This window comes from Cupressus sempervirens, chromosome 5 (genome assembly GCF_028749045.1).
Source record: "Cupressus sempervirens isolate cs-2001-9-10 chromosome 5, ASM2874904v1, whole genome shotgun sequence".
Classification (NCBI taxonomy): domain Eukaryota; kingdom Viridiplantae; phylum Streptophyta; class Pinopsida; order Cupressales; family Cupressaceae; genus Cupressus; species Cupressus sempervirens.
The window spans coordinates 376,209,495-376,229,986 of NC_143122.1; the positions used below are offsets into that span (position 1 = coordinate 376,209,495).

Genomic DNA, 20,492 nt, shown 5'->3' on the forward strand with positions numbered 1-20,492 from the left:
CACAATTAAATTTCTAAAACAAAATCACAATCAAATTAGAAAAATGCATCCCCTATATACCTCGCAAACAATAACTACATGTCTATTTTATAATACAAATTTACTTAGAGTAAGAATTTCGAAGAACTATTTGGAATAATAATAACGGGTGGGAAAAATCAAATTTGCTTCATGATTTATGACAATATTTGTTTTTTTCTCTAAATTTAGAGCCATGTAAGTCCATTGTGCATGTTTTCGAACGATCCCAGGAGCGTCCCCCAAAAAACAGATCAACGCCATAAGCCAAAAAAAACAATGACCGTTGAAGAAAGAAAGCATGACCGTTGATAAAAGCAGGAATTCGCTTCTGTTATATAGCCGATTCAAGTGAGAAGCAGGGCATTTTGTAATTGTCACTCCTGTATTTTTGTGTTGGTTTGATCTGCCTGCACTTCTGTATGCTTTTGACATGCCTCATTTCTGAGATTTGGTTTTGATTTTTGATGTTTTGAGGTTTCTTATGCTTTTCCCATGCCTAATTTCTGAGATTTGGCTTCAATTTTTTATTTTTTAAAGTTTTGTATGCTTTTGCCATGCCTCATTTCTGTGTTTGAATTGCAATTTGTTTTGGTATCATGTGTATCTTCTTTTTAAATATTGTTGCTCACTCTTTAATTTAAAATGGAGGTAGACAGCAGCAAGGACTCTGCGCTGATTGGAGACGAGGTCAGAAAATAGTGAGTACATCTTAAATAATTCATTTGCAGAGGATTTTGGTGTATATTGTACTGTAGGTTTTCTCCATCCATTCGGTTGAATGGCATGAACATTTCCCCTTCATCTCATTTGCTGGCAATTCCTGTTGCACTCTAGGTAATATTAGTAAAATGTTTTGAATGTTTGGCTACTCTACTCTTATATCGGTAGGGAAATGGATATGATTGACCATGCCCTGGCAGTGAAATCTTGGAATGTCTGATTTGGTTCTTCATTATCCATCTCTTTTTCTTCTGATGTATGTCTCTTTTTAGTGTGTCTCGGTATTCTCTGTAAATTATAAGGCTTAAATTCTCATGTTAATCATGGTCTTTTGCAGACATTCAATGAGAAAGGTGGCATGGGCCACCCACTTCAGATGGTTTAATGCTGGCAGTTGATAGGTTTCTCACAGGAGAATTCTATGGATAGGTAACAGGTAACATGGATTATACATTGACCAATTCATTAATTTTTGATTATTTTAATTCTAATTTGAATTATTTCTTGAGGAGTAGAGATACCCATGAACATTTAATTTTCTGTTTTGAGAAGTAGAAACACCCAGAAACATTTAGTAAGTTTTAGATACTGAATCTTGTTAAGACAGTTTAGGGTTGATGACAAGGAGGCCAGAGATGTAAATCTTTAAAAAAAAGTAATTTGAAAAATGGATGAATTACAGAACTATACAAAAAGTACATCATATAAGTTAAGAGGGCAGAATTTATCCAAACTTATCAAGAAAAGGAAAAATGTTATTGAATCCTTTTGGAATGTCTGAGTGAGTTTTTTTTCGGTTTTCATATTTGTAATTTTCTTCAGTTCATTAAAATAAGGCTGATTACAATAGAATCAACAACCACCAAAATAGAAGTCCTTACATCCAATAAGCACCCCATAAACATTTGAGGTAGGTCTCCATCAGAGTCTCAGACATTTGACTTAAATAGAACCTTTCAATATGATTTAAAGAGAAGATGATTGGCAGTTTGGTATGTTGGAGATCTCTCTTATACTGATAACTATCCATTGCTTGACAATAGGAGATGGGGAAGTTGAGGAAAATTTTATATAAAGCTTGAATATGGATGGCAGGAAATCATGATATTTATTTTGCTTCTGGAATTGAAAGTATACTCCCAAGTATCAGTCGCTTAGGGAAAAGCCTCCAACTGTTAACAAATCAGAAACTTCATTATAAAGGCCATGATACAATGGAAATAGTTACCACTTCATGGAAGGGAAAACTATGCGAGTCTAATTTGAATTATGGCTTACAAGTTGACATTATTTTTGCAGATCATGTTTATACCCATGAGCAATTCAATATCGGTATCAAATGTGCCTTATAACATAGCGAGTGAGGAGTGCACAGTTGTGATTAATTCATCTTCTCTAGAGTACATTACTATAGGTGAGGAAGATACTAGATATCACCTTTGTCTAATGGATAGAATTTAGTTATAATCAATGGATTCCTCACTGCACACTGGAGAAAGTTGACATTCAAAAACAGCGATTGGTGTAGATTTGCTAAAGAATCAGAGCGTTTTCCATCACAAAGAATTTCACTGGGTGGGTTTTGACATACTTGAACTCAATCAGCCACTCACAGGCATGTTGTGTACAACATATCAGTTATTTAATGGAGGTTTGGTCTTTTAATAAATGATTCACATAGTTTTTGTTTATTAGATGTCACCCAACACAAAAGAATCTGCAACTTATCTTCAATGTACAAGTAGCTTATTTGGAGGTTTGTTACTCTTAAATGATATATATTTTCTAACTGCTAGGAATCACTCAATATAAAGAGTCTAGACATTGTGCTCAGTATATGAGTTGTTTATGTCAAGATTTGATCCTCTACTAAACAACTGACATGTTTCCCATCTGTTAGAAGTCATCAGCAACAAAATTTGTATTTTGTATACAGTAATCCAGCTGTTTACATGGAAATTTGTATTACTAAATGATTAACACATTTCCAATTCATTAGAAGTCATTCAATACAAAGAATCTGCACATTGTGGTTGACATACCAGTTGTTTATGACTGAAGGTTCAGATGGCTGGTACATTTCCTGTCTGTCAGGCCTCAGTAGCTACCCAGCATAAAGTCTCTGCAGATTATACCCATCATATCAATCGCATTGGAAGCTGGATTTTTTTGCTCTTTCATTCGATTCAGTACTTCTTCTAGAAGATATAAAAAAATTTATTCCAGCCCCTAGATCTAATTTCAGACCATCTTGATTGTTGATTGGGTTTCTTTTTGTTTAATAGCTTTATATTAATTATTGACTGCACCTGTTTCTCCACGGAGAAAGACAGCCAAATCTGCTAGATTCTCCTAGAGATCTAAAGTTCCCAAACTTAAAAATATCATGAGTCTTACATATTTTTATGTTTAGCTGTGGGTTCTTCTGACATTGCACATATAATATATCATAGGGTGCCTGAGACAGCATGGCAGTGCCTCAGACATTTCAAAACTGCCCCCATTCCCATAGCCATCATGTTAGTGTTTGGTATGGCAATGGGATTAATTCTAGGAGGACATGGTAACTTAGGTCGATGACATTTAATATTACTTATAGCCTCATTATAACAGTCTCATTGTATTTGTCACAAATTTACTGAAATTTTAATTATAAACATGCTCATTTTCTCTTACCTGGCTGACGTAGCAGTAATGACAAGATTTATTACAGTTATACTGTTGAAAGAGCCAGCATGTGCCACATAAGTTCGAAAAGAGAATAACTTTTAAGTGAGTGCCTTAGGGAATAAAACGAGTATTTAAAAAGTCCTGCAGTTCTAAAACCAGTCAGTCAGCTGAAATTGAGCACCTTTTTTGGCACTGTCTTGGTGCCGATTTGTCCAAAATCTGGTACTATTTGATAAATATTTGCTGACTTTATAAATGCTGATTGATATTGATAATTGATCAGCTGACAGGTTTTAAGTATGACTATTTCTAGTGTTGAACTATGTTTCTTTCTGAGAGTTAAATGCTTTTTTTGTCTCTTGTGCCTCATTCTTACTGAGAGTTAATGTTATTTGTCTGTTGTATCTGACTTGGTAAAATGTTGTCCTGCACCCTAGTTCAGTACAACTACCACTAGCTTTGTCATGAAATCCTTCAAAATAAACAGGTGGCTGCAACATCCCTGTTTCCTTGCCTTAAACACTTTCAGGTTGATCATGCTTGAGCAATTGAAAATCTTCTTTAAACAGCAATTGGAAACATGCCCTAGTTGCAAGGTTGTTCCCTAGAGCCTCTCCACCCACCCAAGAAAGCAACTCCATCCACAAAATACATGGGGGCAACAGAGGAGGGGGCAGTGAGGAAGAATGTGATCTTGAATCCAAAATCACAAATGCACCAGTAGAGAAGTCCCTTAACCTAATAGTGGATACATATCATTCATTCCTTTTCATATTGATATATTAAACTTATAGCCATCCATATCCTCAACATGTACAAAGGACCAAAATCACCTTTCTGTCACCATCCAATCCAAATTGGCTTTAAGCAACACCATAATGGCATACCTATGGCCAAATGTTGTGATTTCTTTTAATCATAGTGGTTGATCATCAGTTATAAGTTTGGAAAGACCTTTCTATTTAGTATTCATTAATGTCCTTACATTTTGGGGCTAAGGAATTAGATAATTTTATTCCTTTTGTTCCCCCAAAAATTAGCTACCCTTTTTGCTTTTGTTAACAGTGGGCCACTATAAGTTTCTCAGAAAATAATTGTGCACTAAAATTTCCTTTAGGATGCTTTCACTTTCACTTTCAATTCATTTGCCAGAACCATGAATCTCCCTATACAACTATATTCTGACTTTTTTCAGAATATGCAATATTCAATCCTGCAAGAAGTGACCTGAATTCTACTTCATTATTAGTATTATGGCCTAAGCGTCGAGTTTCTACCAACACAGTCACCCCTGAATTCATGAAGCACATCAGCATGCTCCCACGTGGGGATCACTTTGTGTTGATCACTTTCACTTTCAATTCATTTGCCAGAACCATGAACCTCCCTATACAACTATATTCTGACTTTTTTCAGAATATGCAATATTTAATCCTGCAAGAAGTGACTTCAATTCTACTTCATTATTAGTATTATGGCCTAAGTGTTGAGTTTCTCCGAACACAGTCACCCCTGAATTCATGAAGCATGTCAGCATGAGCTCACGTGGGGATCACTTTGTGCTGCATCATCAAAATTCTATCAACCCCCTTCTAGTCACCATCCAATCCAAATTGGCTTTAAGCAACACCATAATAGCATGCCTATGGCCAAATGTTGTGATATCTTTTAATCATAGTGGCTGATCATCAATTATAATTTTGGAAAGAACTTTCTATTTAGTATTCATTAATGTCCTTACATTTTAGGGCTAAGGAATAAAATATTTATTCCTTTTGTTCCCCTAAAAATTAGCTACCTTTTTTGCTTCTGTTAACAGTGGGCCACAATAAGTTTCTCAGAAAAAAATTGTACACTAAAATTTCCTTTAGGATGATTTGATGCTTTCACTTTCACTTTCAATTCATTTTCCAGAACCATAAATCTCCCTCTACAACTATATTTTGACATTTTTCAGAATATGCAATATTCAAAACTGCAAGAAGTTACTTCAATTCTGCTTCCTTATTAGTATTATGGCCTACGTGTCAAGTTTCTCCCAACACAGTCACCCTTGAATTCATGAAGCACATCAACATGTGCTCAAGTGGGGATCACCTTGTGCTGCATCATCCAAATTCTATCAACCCCCTAGGTCTAGCGGACCTTTGCATTTTGCATCTTTATACTATTTTGAAGAGTAAGTAACTCATCAACAGGAATACTATATGTAAAATTCCATTGTTTTATTGTTCATATCTCAGATTTGGACATTTTGCTCACATTCTTAATTATCTTTTCTTTCATATACTCTTGAAGTTTATGGTCAATTTGTTTGAACGTCCTTCAAAAAAAGTCTAGGTTCTCAATAGTAAATACTTCATGGTTCTGCACAAGCCAAATCTGATAGAAAACAGACAATGAAGGTTTTTTCCATAGAACTTGTAGCCATGAAGTGCCCTTCAGTCAGCAACAATAATGTTGCCTTATCATTTTCAGAAATGTCCACTCCATTTAAAGCTTAGAAAGCAAAATATGTTGTATTCCTGTTGAGATACTGCAATGCAACAACAAATGATCTACTGTCTCGTATGCATTTAGCATAATGGACTAGAAGGGCTATTAATCGATCTTATAATATGAACTATGTAAAGATGGGCAACAATGGCCCCTTTTAGATTGTTCTGGGCGGCTTCCCGCCATAATCTATATCCGCATCCTAATCTATATCCAGGTTTTCTGTAGGGAATAGGAACTAACGGGTGGGAACTATACTGGCTATTTGTATTGCGCCTATTATTTACCTACCTAAAATTCTATGGCTGTCGCTGCCTGCTCAACCAAACCACCCAATAATCAGTATGCCGGAAGAGGGACGTGCAGCTTGATTCTGATTTGGAAGTTTGCCATCAATTTTTTGGAGGGGGGGCCGATTTACTGTAATGTATCTTGGCCAGATAGTTTAGAACCCCATCTTCTTCAACCATTGCTTCAAGCAAACCCAGGACCCCAAACCCCATCAATGAAAGATGGGAAGAAACCCTTGGTCCGATGACTTGACTGAAGGTTAGAACCTTATTTCTAGCTTCCACTAATCCAATCGTGTTAGATTCAAAGGAAGGGTTGGGAATGTGGATGCTGAGGCATGCCACATGAGATCTATATGCTAGTCCAATGACTTATGGAACATAACTGTGTTTCATGAAATGATAGCCAGATTTGACTTTATTATCGGCATCTCTTTCCTTGTCTAGAAAAGGCTGCTCTCCTTAAATGGATGTGAAATGCTCTTTTAAAAAGTTTTTTTTGGCTGTCTAGAATGCAGCAGAGGTCAAAGTTGTGTCATTCCTCTCAATAAGCTTTCCCTTTAATGCCCCAATCCTGAGATAGTTTTATTTTTGACTCATCTAAATCTTGTATATTAGTGAGCAAGGTATTGCCAGGCCAAGAATCCAACCAGAATTCAGCTTTTTTGCATCTGCAATGTTACAGGATAATCTGGCTGCAATCATGTTCCTGGATGCCACCATAAAATTATGAACAGCAAAGCCTGAAAAGATTTGATCTTTATGGAAAAAGAAACTGGAGATGCATCTCCCATATAGTATAATGTGAAAATATCATGCTAGAGCAAGTTAGGTGTCCTTCAGGCCCTCTCCTCGTTTAAGATTGCATATGCTCTCCCATTTGATTATTGAGAGTTTACGATCCTTTCCCAATTGATTAATAGGGATTTACAATCTATTTCCAACAGCATAATGGGAATTTATGATCCTTTCTGATTTCTTTCTATAAATACTAAATATTTATGACCGATAGCAATATTAGAATGGTTCAAACTTTTTCAGATGACAATATTAGAAGATAAATAGGAATTCCATTAATTTTTCCTTAATATTATGGGAGAAAACAAGTCATAGACAAAACAAGTCATAGAAAAACAAAAGTCCTGTAATGAGAGAGCTTCCAGACTTATTTATGATAGAGACCATTATCTCCTAATTCTTGTTTCCTTCTATACTTGCAGTCAATCTTAGTGACCTCCAGTCAGTCGACAATTAACAAAATTTGGTGTGCATGTCAGGCAGATGACTTTTTTCAGGTAGACACTCTTACCCAAGAGCTAGCACAGAGCAACTTATGTTTCCCTATCAGTTGGAAGAGCTTTCCATTCCATTCTCATCAATCACAATTGTGAGATTTCTACAGAACTGAAATGAGAATGCAAAGGTAGAGGCAGTTATGCAGCCAAGCCTTTTAGAATTTTTAACAATTTGTTGGGATTTTCAGGAGGTCTAAACCCTGAACAAATGCAGCTTTACCACACGCAGAACAAATATTCTCAAGTAGATGATCCAGAAAGAGAATTTGAGATGGTCCTAAGGTATTTGTACTTTGAACCCTGGAATTTCTAAATAATATCAATGAATATAGACTTTTCAAGTTTGAACTAGCCAAAGCTCTTCCATACATTTTAATAGGGTACTAATGACTTCAATGTTTACTAAGATCAATTTGAACTATTGGCAGAGGCACTAAAGGATAGAAGAGTAGTAGCTCAGAAATTAGCTAGGCAAATTACAAATCAATATCCAAAACGCAGGAAGATAGAATGAATATGTAGTTAATGACTGTTTTTTCTTAGAATGGCTTTTCAAATTTTAACTTTTTTTCCAGTAGACCTCAAATGACTATTTAAATTAAATTGTCTGAATTGAGTTAGTGATTCTAGTAAGATATGGTGGCATCCTTTACATAAGAACTTCCATTTTGAAGCATGAAAGTTGGCATCCTCTGCATATTATCTAGCAATCAATTAGTTTAACACAGGGCAGAGCCAGAGGTGATTGCTTCTACTTGAGAGCAATAGGACCATTTCAATAGTAATAGAAAGCTGATTGCAATAGATTTTCATTTAACAATCACCATAATGGAATTCCAGGTAAGTACAACAGCAACTCACAGGCAAAATCACTAGAAAATAATCCGGAACTTAGATATTATTGGTATTTCCAAAGTTGTTCTTGCCCCACATGATATATTCAAAAAAACATGGATATTACTGGCCTTCCTTTTTACACTGCCATGAACCACCTACATTTATTGGTTCTTTCTGTTGCACTCTGTGCACCTTTTCTTATCAGCAGGGAAACTAATATCATAGACTATGGATGGAAACCACTATCCCTATGCTTGGTTTGGTAGCCAATGTTAGATCCACTTCAATGACTGTTTGGAATGTTAGATATTTGATTCTATTTCAAACGTCTTTTGGTTTTCTTTTGATGTATCTTTTTGTCTTTAGCATGGCCATGCTTATTGTATTTTTATTATGTTTATGATTCTACTATATACTTTGTCCTTGTATTCTTAGATTTTGTTTTCTTAAATTTTACCTTAATATTATGGGACAAAACAAGCCACGGGAAAGCAAAACTCCTGTATTGAGAGGCTTCCAAACAGATTTTTGATATAGACCATTATCTCCAAATTCTTGTCTTGCTCTATATTGTAGATTTATCCTACATGTGTTTTAATGCTTTTAGTCGGGGTATGTAAATTTATCACACATGTCGTACCTCATAGGGGAGAGGACCCAGTACTTGAATGCGTTCTAATAGTTGTGAATGGAGTTGTTCACTTAATACCTACATTTATTGACATAATGTCCAATATTTTTGACAACATTGTACCAATACTAGTGACTTTAAAGTTGTTACTACAATGATAACTACCCAAAATTGAATAAAATGTACCCTTAATTATAAAAATTAACCAATGATGTGATGCCACATCAGCAGTTCAACTATGGGTACCCTTTATGCACGACCATTGGTCTTGCTTTTTTTTTTGAGTTGTTTTGGACAACTTGACAAAAAACATGCTGATGTGGCATCATAATGGGTGACGTGGACTTGAAACTTTAGTTATAAGTAGACGACTTGCAAAGTAAGCTGCTGTAAAAAATTGGGAGCGATTTGAAAATTTTACGTAAGATTTTGAGAAGCGCAAAATTAGAGTGTTCAAGTATTGGGTCCTCTCCCCTATATCATTGGTTGGTTACTCTATTCTAAGAGATCAATTATCAAAGCACTATGTCTGTTTCTACTGAGTATTGAAATTGTGGGTAAATAAATCCAAGGGCACCTAACTAGCTTACTATTTTAATAGTTGTCCCCAAAACCCAGAAATTTTTTGCGTTCCTTACAACTCAGGGAAAACTTGTTTATTGTAGGGTTGAACTACATTTGGTTTTTAAGAATAACTGAGCACTAGTTAAGGTATATTTGAACATTTTTATGTAGAAAAGACTCATATATTTTAATTATTTTTTGGTCTATGGATTGTAGTTAATGTATCTGATCCCAATTGAAGTCATTCATGTGTAATCTCATCTTTTAAGTGGGTAAGTCAAGTAGGTCAAGGAGAATTAAAATCATTCATCTTACATGAACAGTTTAGAAAATTATGGTCTTGAATAGATGATACTTACAAATCTGATGTGCTCACCCCACTTTGTATTTGTAGTTGATCTCAGAGGTTTGACCTCTAGACAATGATAATTAGCAAGATTGGTCTGCTCAAAGGAGGATGATATTTTTTGGGTAGATATAAAATTGCAGTGATTATTTAAACTAAACTATTTGTTATGTTCGCTTTGACATCCACTAATTGTAAAGTGTACGTTGATTTATTTGTTGTGTATTAAAAGTATGTTTTGGGACATTAATAGAATTTGCATGGAGTGTGTGCTTGTGGTGTTTATTTCATCTCCGGTTGAACTAGTTGTTTGTAATTTTTTATTTTTTATTTTGACATATTTATTGTGTATGTTGACTTAAAAGTTTACTTGATGTGTACTTGAACTTTGTTCAAGTGTTTGTTATTGAACTTTGCATAAGATTTTTATAAACTTTAGCATTCACTTATGTGTGAATTGTGTGTTAGAATGAACTAGTTGTTTGTAATTTTTTATTTTTTATTTTGACATATTTATTGTGTATGTTGACTTAAAAGTTTACTTCATGTGTACTTGAACTTTGTTCAAGTGTTTATTATTGAACTTTGCGTAAATTTTTTATAAACTTTAGCATTCACTTATGTGTGAGTTGTGTGTTTGAATGAACTACTTGTAAAGAGAACTAACTTTTCATGAAGTTTCTCTGAACTTTAACATTTGCATTGTGAAAAGAGTAAACTTGAATGTTTAAATTTTAGCATTTACTTCATATCCACTTTGCTATATTTGTATTTTAGCATGTTCTTTTGTGTTTTCACTTTCACTTTCACTTTCATCTTGCATGGAGAGTGTAAAATGTTTAACATTTGACTTATGTGACATGTTTGAAAGGTATTGTTGTGTTTGTCTGTTTGTAAGCTTGTGTATGTGTGAGGAAATCCCTTTTTGTGAAGCATGTTTTCAACCACTTTGTTTATCTTTTTAGCTGACAGAAAATTTGCAAGAGTTTGGCCAGAAAATTGGAACTCTTCTCATTAATTATTTACTCGCCAATTTTTATCTCCCTCCACTTTTAATTCTTGTTTTGATATTTATTAGTGGTTATCCACTTTTAACTATTTTTTCTCTTTTTCTATTTATTAGTTGTGATCTCCACATTAGCTCATGTTGTGATCTATTTAGTTAACTTTTGATTTTTAAAATTGATTTAGATTTTAGTTTTTAAATTATTTAAATTATTTTAATATTAGTTTAATCTTTTCTTTAAATATTATTTTTTAGTTTCTATAATTTATTTAGTGAATAGAATATTTATTAGACATATTTTTTTGGTATTTCTCTTGTTAATTTTTCATAATAGAACTTTTAATGATTATTTTTTCATATTTGATAAATTTAATTTAAATAAATAATATTTATTAATCTATTTAAAAGATGTTAGCAAATATTATGTTATTTAAATAAAAATTTATTAATAATCTAATTTGTTCACATAAGATTATAATTTAAATATCCAATTTTAAATATTATTTTTCTTTTCTTATTTATTTTTAAAAAAATTACTTGTGATCTCCACATTAGATTATATATTGTGATCTCTATTTATTAAACTTTAGATTTTTTAAATTGATTTAGGTTTTGGTTTTTAAATTACTTTAAATTATTTTTTAATATTAGTTTAGTTTTATTTTAAATATTTGTTAGAGATGTCGCTATGTTTATTTTTCTTTTTGTATTTCTTTTATTAATTTTTCGCAATAAATTTTTTAATAGTTTTTTTTTAAAATGATTTTTTTCATATTTGATAAATTGAATTTAATTGTAAAATATTGAAATTATTGAACACTTTTTGTAAGCAATATTGTAAGCATTGTTGCAAGCATGTGACTGCTAGTTATTATTTAGTTATTATTTAATTTTTATTTTTTTGTGTTAAGTATATTTTATATCATAAAGTAAACGAATTGTATGTGAAAAATCAAATCTGGGCTAACCCTTGCATGCTTTTGGTGTGGAGGACAAGAACATAATTTGTTCATAGAGATCAGATCAGAGAACCAGAGTGCTCCAGGGTTTGATCGCAGGTTTATTGAATTTTATGCTACAGATCAGAGAACCAGAGCGCTCCAGTTTTGAGAAACTTGTCATGGGAGAAACTGTTTTGGATATATCGAACGGGGATTATTTCGAAATTCTGGACAAAGGCTTGGCCATACAAGTCTTCAGGCCATTGGAAGGGCTTAAGAATTCTTGTACCAAGATATGTTTTGCCCACCACATTTTCGGAGTGGAGGCAACCCTTGTTGCAAAAAGAGCGCTGATGGGTGTTCAGACAACTTTAAGAGATGTGCAACTTGCACATATTGTCTCTGGAAAACTCTTAGATGAGGCACTTGAAGTTATGTCAATATTTTCATACCCTTAGATCTGCTTAGATCCATGACTCTTGACATAGGCAGATCGAAGGGCGTCAAAGCTTTTGCACCACTCTTGAAATCACAGAAAACACTGGAAAAGTTGGAATTCGTTCTAAGCAACATTTCCGGAGAAGCTGCTAGAGCCTTTTGTGAGCTGCTTCCATCTTTTGAAACGATTAAGAGTTTGCATTTCAGTTACACCGAGGCAGGAGATGATGCAGCACAGACCATTTCAGAGCTTGTTAAGAAATGCATTTCTCTAGAGAGTTTCGTTTTCTCGGGAAACTACATAGGTATCCATGGTGCTATGGCTTTAGTGGAAGCTTTGGGGAGGTGCAGCAGGTTGAAATCGCTCTGTTTAGTAGTTAACATGTTTGGGGAAGCAGGCGGGGTTGCTCTGAGTCAAGTCATCTCTGGACATCTCGGTCTCACAGAAGTTAATTTAGGCTATATGAATCTTCAGGATAAAGGGGTGATTGCTATTGTCCGTAGCCTCAAGGACACAGCTCCATATTTAAGGTTTCTTAATGTTGGAGGAAATTTTATCACTCCAAAAGCAGCTCCGATTTTGGCAAGCAAAGATCTTTTTCACTCAAAATGTGTTTTGGAAGTAGCAGACGATTCTATGACATTTCTTATTTGCATTTATCATTTTTGCAAAATGTACAAACAATGCCATGTGAATGCGAACACTCAGGTCATGCAACAATAGATTATAATGGCACACCAACATATGAGTCATGAAATCTAAATATCGAGGCACTCGTGTTAGTGAAGTAATCTCACTATTGTTTACACGTAGAAACACTATATTGTTTATAAATAATTTAAATTATTAAAAATCATAAAATTTATCTATATTATTATTTTTAGGTATCTTATAAATTAATTATAAAGATGTAATGATTTCTATTATAAAATGTAATGTTTAATAATAGATATTTATTATAATAGTATTTTAATTTTTTTAATAACTTAAATATACAAATATATAATAATAGATATGATGCATCAAAGCTCATATCAATAGAATATAATAGATGTTGCAACTATCATTTATGTGGTTACTAAAACTAATAATTCAGGTAATAATAAAATGGTAATAAAAAATCTTTCCACGCAGATTGAATGATTTCAAAATAAGATTTTTTTTTTTTGAGGTTGTATAGTTGATTTTGCGAGCATATCTTTCTACAATCATAAAAGGCATATTTGATTTGATTTAGTGATCCTACAATCATGAAAGGTGAGAAAATCTTAGAGAAATCTTATCTACCAGGTCTTAGTGCTATAAATCATCATGTCTTCCACCCTTTCTCCTTATCAATCTCCATCTCCATTGCACATGTTTGTTTCCACCTTCCTTCTTATTTTTATTTTCTGCTCTTCAAAAGTTACAGTGGTATTTTGTGTGTGTATTTTTAGTTACAAAGATTTTGTGTGTTTTCTTTAGATAATGTAAAATAGTTTATTAGCGGCTTCCAAAAATGATAATGTAGATTTTGTGCTTTTCATGTACTCTAATAGAGAGAAAACTTTGCTCTTGGATCTTGTTGTGCCATTCTAAGCCAAATCGGTTAAGGGTTCCTAAGCTCCAAGGTCTTTGATTACAATCAGATTTTGGGGATCATTTGTGCACAATGCAAGTAAGACAGTTGCTACATTTTCCAAGTTTCGAGGTGAACCAATTCTGATAGTATCCACTAATATTGGAATAGCATCAACATTTCATTTCCAATGGCTATGTTCCCTTCTTGGTGACTTGCAAGAATAGCCAATAAAGGCAAGGCTTCATCAACCATCCTTGCACTAGGATCTACAAGTAATTGCATTAAAAGAGCCACAACTCCAATCCTCACAGCCCTTGCTTTGTTACCTTGGTAGATTGATAAATTAAATAGTGTTGTAGCCACATCTTTCTTACCTCTGTGGCTCCCCTCACAAAGCAAGCCAACCAAAGAAAGTATTACTCTAGATGCACAAATTGTTATCTTGTTCTCATCAACAATTGACAAGCTAAAGAGAGTTGTGGCCACATTTTCTCTTGCTTCCATGCTACTATTTTTCAAAACCTCAACAATTGGAGTAATTTCCCCAACCATCACTATTGCCCCTTTATTGTTTTCATAAATGGAATGGTTAAGTAGAGTTGTCACATCATGCTCTTGTGTTATTCCATCGGGTGTAGAGAGAAGATTAACTAGAAAATGTATGGCCCCAGCCTCTGCTATACAAATCTTGTTATCAACATTCCTCTTTGCTAGAAGGCGTAATTACCCAGCTGCCACTCTTTGTTTATCAAGAGTCCCAACTAATAGCTTTTGGAGACTTGAATTCATGAGTGACTATCCAAAATTGATCTTAATTTCTTCAAAGACAATACACACCAAACATGTAATTATGGTCATTCAAAATCTAGAGCAATTCCATGTCTTTGGGAAGTGGGGATGCTTCTTTCACACCTTAGTTGTCTTCAATTTAGGCATAAAATTCTTGGACTCTTTGGCTACCTATTTCAACTCATGACTTGTGCTGCTTTCAACCTAAAGTTCAAGCTGGAAGCATGGAATCCCTTTAACAAATTTTAAAATGTCAATGGTTTGCATATGGCTACAGGTAAGAAATATGTGATTAATGCCCCTTTCTAGCCTCTCAATATGACATAGGTTGAAAGAATCCACGTATTATCTATTATTTTGACATTTTGGATACATGTCAAATCTTGTGGGTTTCAGCCAACACCTGATCTTATTTTTCCATTACATGTGCCCTTAACACAAAATATGGGAAACACTATAATACAAATATTATCATAATCCTTGCTTACCATATGACTCTTATCAATGATAGCTATTTCAAAATTTGGTAATGTTTACTTCAAAATTAAAAAAAAAAATTCAAACTTACATATATTTCATTCCTCCACTAGATTTTTTAAGGTATTAAATAATCATTGAAGTTCTCCAAATATTTTTCCCTTCAATAGATCTTATAAGGTACTACATAATCTATGTTCTTAGAAACTTTATCCTATGGTCAACATATCTCATCCATCCGCAATATTTGAAAATAAATGGAAAATTTGTTGGCCCAACTGAGTTTAGGCATAATGTGTCTGACTTGGTTTGAGATTGTAGGATAAGCTGATAGATTTATTATCTTGATATGTTGGCTGTGCATTGGTTTTTATTAATATTTATATGTCATCTTTTTAATAAATTTTGTAAAAATGATCATTTCACCCTTGTTGTCATTATAGTTATGTCTATTGATTTGATAAGTAGGACCTCTCAGAAAGTTATGATGGTTTATTTTAGTGGGTATCACCTAGATAGATTTTAATACACTCCCCAACTTAAATCACTATGTTGAAAAATATAATGGCAATTTTATATGCTTCCTTAAATTTTATAAATAAATATGATATTATACTAATATTAATGATGTATAATGCATTCTAAAATCTATAAGTACAAAAACTATGCAATATTAATCTACTATTTGTTTATTAATGATGTAACAAATATTTGTATAATGTCAATTTTATATGCTTCCTTCTATTATATATATATCTTTAATTATTCTTTCAAATAAAAATCCTATCGGCTACCCTTGCACCTACTTTTGGGTGCAAGTGCTAGTTATAATTTGGAATAAGCATTTGTGTTTGAACCACCTTGTTTATATTTATAGTTAGAATGTGGTCTTATGTTTTGAACTTTCACTTTGTATAGAGAGCATATTATTTTTGACATTGACATCCACTTATGTTGCATGTTTGAAATTTAGTGTGAAGTGTGTCAAACTTTGACCTTCATCATGTGTGTGTACTTTAACATATCTAAACTTAGATTTTTATTTTGCATTTGGTTGAAGTGACTTTTTGTGAAACATGTTTACAACCACCTTGTTTATATATGTAATTTTACATGTGCATGTGTGTTTTAACTTTAACTCACTTTATGAGAAGTATCAATTTTGGCATTCGCTAATGTTGCATTTTTAGATTTTGTTATTCATATTTTGTGTGCTTATATCTTGATCTTTTGTGACACATGTTTATAACCAACTCATTTATATTTATAATTTGGAATGTGAAGATGTGTTTATAACTTTCACCCACTCTCAATTTTGGCATTCACTAATGTTACTTTTTAAAACTTTGTTATTCATATTTGTGTGTATATACCTTTACATGGTTGATCCTAAGTGTTTAATTTGTATGATTAAAAAAACTTTGTGAAACATGTTAAAATTAGGCCACATAATAACTTTTGTGTATATTTACTTTGACATGTTTGAACAAACCTCATTTGTTTATAAGTAAACTAGCTTTATATATGTTTTGATTTTATTGGGTTATCTAGCATATGTGTGAAGTGTGCATTTGAAAAAGCTATGTGCGAAGTGAATATTGTGAAAAAATGTTTTTAACTTTGGAAACCACTTTTTCCTATTTGAACCTAACTATTTAATTTGTATGGTTAGAATAACTTTGTGAAATATGTTAAAATTGGGCCACATAATAAATTTTGTGTATTTTTACTTTGACCTTTTTGAACAAACCCCATTTGTTAAGTGAACTAGCTTTATATAAGTTTTAATTATATTGGGTTATCTAGCATATGTGTGAAGTGTGCATTTGAACAAGTTGTGTGCAAAGTGAATGTTGTGAAAAAAGGTGTTTTAACTTTGGAAACCATTTTTTCCTATTTGTACTTTAACATTGAGAGTATGTTTACTTTGTGTGAAAAGAGTGTATCCAACTTTGAAGTGTCTTTCAATTTTAGCATTCCCATTTTGTTTGTTTGTACCTTCATATGTTTAAACTTAATTTTAGTTTGTATGTTCAATTTTTTTATTATAAATTATGAAAAAATATAGTTTTTTGAGCTAACTCTACATGACAACCAAATTTGCATGTTTATTTCATGTTTGGTCAAACTCTAGCATGTGTTCATTTGTGGCTTGTGTGAATGTTCTATAACGTCAAGTTTTATTTTATGTGAGCATGTGTTTGAAAGTTACATTTGGCATTTATTTTTTGTGCATTTGATTCATGTTATTTTAAGCAAGTTCATGGTTGTATATTATTTTAATTAAGTTCACTTTTTTTTTGTGCATGTTTTTTCTATTCCAAACATAGTTTTAACTTAGCTTTAGTATTTTCTTATATGTGGTGTTTATTTGAACCAACTTTTCCATTGATGGTAGCATATGCATGTTGGAAATCACTTTGCAATCTATTTTCCTATTGTGTTTGTGGAGTTTGGACACAATTAAATTTGCATTTTGCATGGAATGTATGCATGAACAAACATCAATGGTTGTGCATGTTTTTTCTATTCCAAACATAGTTTTAACTTAGCTTTAGCATTTTCCTTTATGTGGTGTTTATTTGAACCAACTTTTCCATTCATGGTAGCATATTCATGTAGGAAATAAGTTTGAAATCTATTTTTCTATTGTATATGTGGATTTTGGACACAATTTAATTTGCATTTTGTATGGAATGTATGTGTGAACAAACATCAATGGTGGTCACTCACTTTTTTTGCATTTAATTTGTGCTATATGTGTTTGAATCAACTTTGAGAATCACTTTGTGGAGTGTGTTTTAATTTTGGCATGTCTAAATAAAATTCATGTGTTTTGAGCTGTGTGTATGTTTGAAAGTTACTTTTGGCATTCATTTTCATGCATTCGATTCATGTTATATGTGTTTGAATCAACTTTGATATTCAATTTGTGGAGTACATTTTTATTTTGACGTACATTTAGATAAAAGTCATGTGTTGTGAGTTGTGTGTATATGTTTGAAAGTTACTTTTGGCATTCATTTTTGAGCAATCGATTCATGTTATATGTGTTTGAATCAACTTTTAGATTCAATTTGTGGAGTGTCTTTTAATTTTGACATTTTTAAATAAAATTCATGTCTTGTGATTGTGTTTGTAGTGTTTAAAAGTCAATTTGGATATTCAATTTGTGGTGTGCATGAGTGTTTGAACTAAATTATCCATTAACTTGGTGTGGTGTGGTGTGCCTATAAAGTTAGTCTTTTCAAATAAACTTCATCTGCATCATGTTTGGACTAGCGTGTGTTTGTTTTATAACTTTACTATTCACTTTAGGTGCATGGTTGTATATCATTTTAAGTAAGTTCACTTTTTTTTAATGTTTGTGCATATTTTTTTATTCCAAACATAGTTTTAACTTAGCTTTTAGCATCTTCTGATATGTGGTATTTATTTAAACTACCTTTTCCATTCATGGCAACATATTCATGTTCGAAATAACTTTGTAATCTATTTATTTTGATTGTATTTGTGGAGTTTGGACACACTTTAATTTACATTTTGTAAGGAACGTATGTGTGAACAAATATCAATTGTGGTCACTTATTATACAAAATGCATATGTGGATATGTGATTGCATTTATGGCATATGTGTATGTACATTGTTATGCATGTTGGAAATAATTTTGCAATCTATTTTTCTATTGTATTTGTGGAGTTTGGACACAATTTAAGTTACATTTTGTATGTAATGTATGTGTGAACAAACATCAATGGTGGTCGCTTAGATTTATAATAAGCATATGTGCATGTGTGATTGCATTTATGACATACGTGTGTGTGCATTATTGTGCATGTTGGAAATAATTTTGCAATCTATTTTTCTATTGTATTTGTGGAGTTTGGACACAATTTAATTTACATTTTGTATGGAATGTATGTGTGAACAAACATCAATTGTAGTCACTTAGATTTACAAAACACATATGTGGATGTGTGATTGCATTTATGGCATATGTGTGTGTGTGTGCATTGTTGTGCATGTTGGAAATAATTTTGCAATCTATTTTTCTATTGTATTCGTGGAGTTTGGACACAATTTAATTTACATTTTGTATGGAAAGTATGAGTGAGCAAATATCAATTGTGGTCACTTGGATTTACAATACGCATATGTGCATGTTTGATTGCATTTATGGCATATGTGTGTGTCAATGGTGGTCACTTAGATTTATAATAAGTATATGTGCATGTGTGATTGCATTTATGGCATATGTGTGTGTGCATTGTTGTGTGTGTTGGAAATAATTTTGAAATCTATTTTTCTATAGTCTTTGTGGATTTTGGACACAGTTTAAATTACATTCTGTATGGAATGTATGAGTGAAAAAATATCAATTGTGGTCACTTGGATTTACAATACGCATATGTGCATGTGTGATTGCATTTATGGCATATATGTGTGTGCATTGTTGTGCATGTTGGAAATAATTTTACAATCTATTTTTCTATTGTATTTGTGGAGTTTGGACACAATTTAATTTACATTTTGTATGGGATGTATGTGTGAACAAACATCAATGGTGGTCACTTAGATTATAATTAGCATATGTGCATGTGTGATTGCATTTATGGCATATATGCGTGCGCATTGTTGTGCATGTTGGAATTAATTTTGCAATCTAGTTTTCTATTGTATTTGTGGAGTTTGGACACAATTTAATTTACATTTTGTATGGAATATATGTGTAAACAAACATCAATGGTGGTCACTTAGATTTATAATACGCATATGTGCATGTGTGATTGTATTTATGGCATATGTGTGTGTGTGTGCATTGTTGTGCATGTGTTTAGTTACTATTTAAAAAGATCAATTATATAATATTCAAACTATGCTTTCTAAAATTTAAGAAACCAAGGACAAAGGGGCTGACCCACTACAAAGAAAGACCCAAATAACATATCAACATACCATTGACAACACATAGGCAACCCAATAGGTGTTGACTAGAATAAGAAAAAAGCACAAAGGTGTAAGCCCAAAATAAAGCAACCCAAAACTCACACTGCAAGAGAAGAAGGGGGAAATAGTATTTTTTATGTTGTCAAACAACTATGGCAGTGAAGGAGACTTTGTTTTGCTAGGGCAACCAACAATAGGAGCATGGTACAAAAAAATGGCACAAAAAGATGGAGCATATATCTCTCCTTGGCCAAAGGACAAAGGATCAATAGAGTTTGGGGCAGTATTAAGAGTTGTTTCAGGAGTCATACATGGAGCATTCGTGGAATCCAAGCCACAAACAACAATATAGATTCAACAAAATATGTCACTGGGGTTCATGACCATCAATAGTTTATCTATGAACTCTCAAAGGATGATTTAGAAAGAGAATTAACATGAATTATCAAGTGAGTGTTAC

At 32.7% G+C, this 20,492-nt stretch overlaps 1 protein-coding gene across 5 annotated transcripts; it reads left to right on the plus strand.

Moving 5' to 3' along the window:
• Nucleotides 1-293: 293 nt before the first annotated feature.
• LOC149556331 (uncharacterized) lies at nt 294-13,062 on the plus strand. Of its 5 annotated transcripts, XM_089830594.1 has the most exons (5): nt 294-719; nt 1,079-1,177; nt 7,475-7,620; nt 7,681-7,774; nt 11,868-13,062. In XM_089830594.1, the coding sequence occupies exon 5, from the start codon at nt 12,290-12,292 to the stop codon at nt 12,977-12,979; it is 690 nt and encodes a 229-aa protein (XP_089686720.1). In that variant the 5' UTR covers nt 294-719; nt 1,079-1,177; nt 7,475-7,620; nt 7,681-7,774; nt 11,868-12,289; the 3' UTR covers nt 12,980-13,062. The 5 variants fall into 5 exon arrangements, with proteins under 5 accessions (XP_089686720.1, XP_089686719.1, XP_089686722.1 ...); XM_089830593.1 differs by having other exon boundaries at nt 7,475-7,774; XM_089830596.1 differs by having other exon boundaries at nt 7,475-7,774; nt 11,958-13,062.
• The last annotated feature ends 7,430 nt before the right edge of the window (nt 13,063-20,492 follow it).

Coding starts and splice junctions, on each gene's coding strand:
- LOC149556331 (XM_089830593.1), top strand. CDS start 12,290: ATGACTCTTGACATAGGCAGATCGAAGGGCGTCAAAGCTTTTGCACCA.